This window comes from Puntigrus tetrazona, chromosome 22, assembly GCF_018831695.1.
Source record: "Puntigrus tetrazona isolate hp1 chromosome 22, ASM1883169v1, whole genome shotgun sequence".
Classification (NCBI taxonomy): Eukaryota; Metazoa; Chordata; class Actinopteri; order Cypriniformes; family Cyprinidae; genus Puntigrus; species Puntigrus tetrazona.
Genome location: NC_056720.1, coordinates 15,189,414 through 15,195,706, shown reverse-complemented (window position 1 = coordinate 15,195,706; position 6,293 = coordinate 15,189,414). Strand labels below are relative to the sequence as shown.

Below are 6,293 nucleotides of genomic sequence, written 5' to 3'. Positions count from 1 at the left end.
GAAACAATACTGAAACGGCAACAGATAGAAATAATCAGGATTTAGTGTACACACACATACGTATTGTGTACATATAAGTATGTGTGTATCTCCTGTGTGTGTGTGTGTGTGTGTATATATATATATATATATATATATATATATATATATATAGAGAGAGAGAGAGAGAGAGAGAGAGAGAGAGAGAGAGATTTATATATATATATATATAGAGAGAGAGAGAGAGAGAGAGAGAGATTTATATATATATATATATATATATAGAGAGAGAGAGAGAGAGAGAGAGAGAGAGAGAGATTTATATATATATATATAGAGAGAGAGAGAGAGAGACAGATAGATAGATATATAGAGAGAGGTTTAATATTGTATATGCACATTTTATTTATATTTATTAGTTTAAAAATATTTTATATATGGGTGCAAATATATAATTTATGCATATTGTATGTGTGTGTGTATGAACATTATATATTTATTAAACCGTACATTTTACCCCCTTTATGCTGATTTGCAGATTCGTTTTCTGTCACTTTAAAACCATTATAGTATAAGCATATACAGTTTATTTGCCGAGACAAAAAAGCTAACCTCCAATACGTCATTATCACATCATGAACACACACATCAATGCATGTACTTCAATTTGACTTTCTCTACTAATTTTACATTTTACAATACAGTAAAACTCCATTCACTGTCCTATAAAATCTCATCAAATTATAAGGTACAGTAAGCAACGAAGAGTTTTTTAATCCAGGTGTTTGTACACACTTTTCAATCAACGCGGGTCGACATCATTGCTGCGTGTGAATTATCAGAAGAGACATTTTGTTCGTTCGCCTTTAGCGTTTATTGAAAATACAAAAGTAGAAAAGCGGCACCCTGCTAATAAAGGTATGGTTCAGTTATTTGTTGGCAGACCGTCTGTCGTGCTTCCTGATGATGTCGATGAGGCTGCTCTTGGACACGGGGCCGTCCCGAGCTCGACCGCTCCTCTGTCTGGCTCTCCGCTGCTGTTCGTGCAGATGTGGAGAGTTCAGGAGCTGCGGAGGCAGGATGGAGCCCGTGGGTTTCACTCGGTTCACAATCTCCAGAAACAGACGCTTGTTGTTGTTGTTGACGAAAGTGATGGCGGTGCCTCTGTGGCCCAGTCGACCCGCTCGCCCGATCTGAACCAATCAAACGGCGCGCGTTACTCAACCAATCAACAGAGGCGGTGTATTTGTGAAGCGCAACGTACCTGATGAACGTATTCATCCATGTTAGCTGGCATGTCGAAGTTCACTACCAGCTTCACGTTGACCAGATCCAGTCCTCTGCCGAGAATCCCGGTGCTGACCACCACTTCATACTGGCCCTCGAGAAGACCCTGAAAAACATCAACCATATTAATCCATACTCGTGTAACTAATTAGTTTATTTAGTGTCAATTCAGAATTGTCTCGTGTCTGTAATGAAAAACAATTCAAAATATTAAATACAAAATATATTTGACATAATATAATGTTATTTTATATATATATATATATATATATATATATATATATATATATATATATATATATATATATATATATATACACATTTTTTTTTTTATAAATCACCTTTACTATTTTGTTGCGCTTTCCCACTGCAGCTTGTCGGAGTGGATAGCAACTGTGTTTAATCCCATGACCTTCTGCACAGCTTCACACAGCAAATCAGCCCCAAGTTTGCAGTCCACAAACACAACTACTGGAGGCTGGTAGAGCTTTCTGTCCTGTGAGCACACGCACACAATCACAATACACATGACATTATAATGAAAACAAACCCACAAATGTGGACTATTCGTATTAAATTTATATTTTCTTTGTAATTCAGTAAAAAAAAAAATCAGAATTCAGAAAAAAACAACATTTTATATATATATATATATATATATATATATATATATATATATATATATATTTTTTTACATTTGTAAATAAAAATATAGAATTTCAGCAATATTATTTTTCCTATTTTTTATGGACAATTAATCTAAAATACCACCTAATTTAATGTAATCTAATATTTATTAAAAGCTTGTAATGTAAAATAATGTTTTATTATTTCTTTTATTTATGAATTCATATTTATCAACTACTACATATACGTATCTATTTTTTTAGATGTATTGTATTTGGCCATTTAATTTTAAAATGAAATAATATTGTTGCATTTTATTATTCATATTTCTAAATATCTATCTATTGTTATTTTATATTTACAGACAATTGTTTTACGTTACGAAATACATTCTTAAGTTTCAAATTCACAAATTCATATTCACAGTTTATATTCATATTTCTAATTGAACAATTGCTCTAAAATATTAAATATAATATAAAATACTCATATTTATTAGTTATTTAATATTTCCGGTTTATGAACAATTATTCTAGTTTAATATATATTATAGTATTATTATACATGACATCATACTATATTTATTTGTTTTATCTGACATTTAATTTGATTTCCGCAGCCTGTGATTTATAAACGCTGTATTTCCTGCTCTCTGTCTCACGGTGAGAGCCGTTGCTGGTTTTTCTGGAGCAAAGCCATTTGAGGACCCACCCATTTCCTCTGGAGAGGAGGGCACAGATTTCGGGCCACTTTATTCTGTATTTATATTTCTGAATGTTTCTAAATCAACTGCCTGTTGTCAAATCGTACTTAACAGAAAATACCATAACACTGTATTGGAACGTGGTTTCTACAGCACACTCACATTTAAAATCTCAAAAAGCTTCTTCTTCTTCGACGGCTCCTCCACCCAGAGGACTATTTGACGGACGCTGGCGCAGGGTTGGTTCTTCTGACCGATGGTGATGGTCACGGGGTCGCGGGTGAGACGGGACGCCAGCTGCTCCGTCCCTGTGGGAATGGTAGCCGACGTCAACAGCGTCTGGTGATCTTCAGCGACCTGCTCCAGAACCTCAAGAACCTGCTGCTGGAATCCCATCTTCAGCATGGTGTCCGCCTGTGGTCATTTTGAGAATATGATCAATCACAACACCGATTAAAACGGCAGATTATAAATAAAACACAAATAATGGGTTAATGAATAAATTCACTTCGAAATGAATGAGTGGGAAAAAAAACCCTACAGAATAAACGACAAACAAATAAATACATAAATAATGAATGAGTGAATGAATAAAAAATTAATGATAATAAATATATATAATGTATAAAACATAAATATAAGTAACAGTACATGAATACAATAATTATTAGTAAATATATAAACAATTAAAACAATAAGTAAAACCATAAAAACTAAATAATAACCAACAAATACACTTCGTTCTGAATTATTACGCTGGCGGTAAGTTTGGGGAGAAGTTATTAAGCAGTACTAGTAAAGTAGTAGTTTGGGATTTGGGAAAGGGAAAAAGAAATATGACCAGAATTTCAATTTGCATAATAATTTGGAACGGTGTAAAATATAATAAATACATGTATAAAACAATGAATGAATGAATTTTTGAATAATCTATGAAACACCATAAATGAATAAAACAATACATAAATAAAACATAACAAATAAACTATTTATAATAAAAAAGATAAAAGAAGGCTAAAATTAATACAAAATTAAAACAATACATAAAATTAAAAACAATAATACTATTTAGTAATAAAATATAATACATTAATAAAACAACAAATAATAATAATAATAAACAATGTATAAAACATAACACCATAAATAAATAAAACAATCAAATATAGTAAATAAAACAATTATAAATATGATAAATAAAAACATCAAATAATGATAAATAAAAGAAAAACCTAATAAATACAAAATAAAATACATTAAACCAAATAATAAAAAACAAATAGATAAAATATGTGAATAAAACAATGAATGAATTAAAAACATAAAAAATTATAAATAAATGATGTATAAAATAAAATTAATAAATAACACTGTAAATGTATAGAAATGCAATGAGTGAGTAAATCAACTGAGCACCTCGTCAACCACAACGGTCCTGACGCTGTCCAGCCGTACAGCCTTCTGTTTCAGGATCTCCAGAAGGCGTCCTGGGGTGGCTATCACTATCTGAACAGCGGAAGCACACACAAATAAGGGGACGGTTTCCGATAAAGCTCTTCACTAACGAACGTCGCGACCCAACCAGCACCTTGATGTTCTGCTTGAGCCGATGCAGCTGAGGGGGCAAAGGCATGCCCCCCACGAGCAGAGCGGTTCTCATGTTGGGCAGAGCCATCACCAGCTCTTTCGCCTGCTTCTCTATCTGGACGGCCAGCTCTCTGGTGGGGGTCAGGATGAGACACGGGGGGCGAGACGCAGAGGCAGCTCGGCTCTGGAGAATCAGAACGAGCACAAACCCAAGTGAGCCGCCACTCTTCAAAAAATTGGCTCAGGTTTACCGTTCCATCATCTATCTATCTATCTTCCCAAAATCTAAACATCATTATTTATTCATTTCCTATATATATATACTCTCTTCCTACATGCACAGTTATCCAGTATGTACCCGGAGAGCATGCATGACCACTGGAAGAAGGAAGGCGACCGTCTTTCCGGAGCCTGTATCTGCGGAAGCGATCACATCTCTGCCTTTCAGAGCGACGGGCAGCATCTGCATCTGGACGGGGGTGGGAGCCTCGTAGCCGGCCTTCTTCAGGTTGAGCCCAAGCGCTGCGGGAAAGTTACAGTGTTCGAACTCTATGACAGGTCTACAGACCTCGCTGCCGGAGGTCACTATGGCCAGCTCGGCTTTAACCCTCTCGACCTGGCCCTCGGTCAGTTCAGATATGAAAACATCCTCCTTGTAGGAGTAACTGTGCTCGGCGTCGGCTGCACTGGAGCCGTCCGAAGCCTCCTGGAGATCTTTACAAAACACCTTCTCTCCGAAATCCAAGCACATTTTAGCGAGGTGACTGGCTTTACACTCCAGACTGCAGACATCGTTGTCTGTTTTATCGCAGATGTATTCCCCGTATCGCCCGCACATGACACACACAGGTTCTCCGGGATCTGGCCATCTCTGGCTCTTCTTGAAGGACTTCACCGGTTCCTCCGGTTCCTCCGCGTCTTCGGTCTCTATCTGATGGGGTTCCTCCTCTTTTTCTATATTAACGGTGTCCCCTGGAGGACAGGTGTGGGGTGGAGATGCAGAAACCGTGTCTTCGGGTGTCGCTTTGCTTCTCTTCGGGTTCTGCTGCTGCTGTTGATGGGACTCCGGGGCTCTCTTGAGCTTCAGTGATCTCGGCATAAACATTTTCTACCTACATTTACCACGCTTATATCAATAAAAAACAGAAAAAAGAAAAACGTTGATTATATATCTTCTTGAAACGCTTTAAGCCGCATATTTCAGATAAGATCCGTGAACAGAATCGCTTCCGAACGGTCGCGTGCTTGTGACGTCACATAAAGGTTACAGTAAAGCCGGGGGTTGTAGTTTTTAAGGGGTTTTGAATATTTATCAGTAACCAAATGGTGTGAAGTTCCCTCACCTGTTCTGTAATTCTGTTTAAAACTTAGATCAGTTCATAATATGTTTTTTAGGAAGCATTAATATTATGATTTTATAAAGTATCTTAATGTTTATTTTGCAATAATTAAAGGTGAGTAAATAATTTTCTTTATTCAGACAAACCAAAATTTTAGCTTTATTAATTTTACTGGGGCAAAGCGGACCTTTTGCATTTTGTATGACACTATTATATGTATGTATTATATCTTCTTAGAATAAATGATAATGTTTTACTAATAAAAGCATATCACACTATACTATTGTTATTATTGTTATTATTATTATTGTTGCTATTATTGTATGATGATCCTGAAGATTATTTTTATTATATTGGTTAATAATATATAATTATTAATATATAATAATATAATATTATATAATATATATAATATATTATTATATATAATAATAATTACAATTAATATTCAGAATATTTTAAAAGCATATATTTATGTATATTCTCATGTATATTCAGCAAAAATTAACTGAGATAACTGTTTACCTTTATTGACAAAAAGAACTTAGTGAAATTAATATATTGTGCTCATTTTATCTGCTCATAATAAATAAATAAATAAATAAAAACATGCATTAATAAATAAATACGATTAAATTACAATTAAAACTATAAGTAAAACTAAATAGCATACGAGTAAATAAAATATAATAAATGCATGAATGAAACAATTTAATTAATTAAATAAAATATTAATAATAATGTATAATGCATGTATAACAGTAACTAAA

At 34.2% G+C, this 6,293-nt stretch overlaps 1 protein-coding gene across 1 annotated transcript; it reads right to left on the bottom strand.

Annotated features, from left to right (window-relative positions):
* Nucleotides 1-834: 834 nt before the first annotated feature.
* Nucleotides 835-5,880, bottom strand: ddx59 (DEAD (Asp-Glu-Ala-Asp) box polypeptide 59). Its single transcript, XM_043223096.1, is given in 8 exon segments — nucleotides 835-1,172; nucleotides 1,244-1,372; nucleotides 1,608-1,625; nucleotides 1,628-1,762; nucleotides 2,759-3,010; nucleotides 4,013-4,102; nucleotides 4,185-4,367; nucleotides 4,542-5,880. Coding segments are annotated over 8 exon segments (1,818 nt in total). The 5' UTR covers nucleotides 5,289-5,880; the 3' UTR covers nucleotides 835-908.
* Nucleotides 5,881-6,293: the final 413 nt, after the last annotated feature.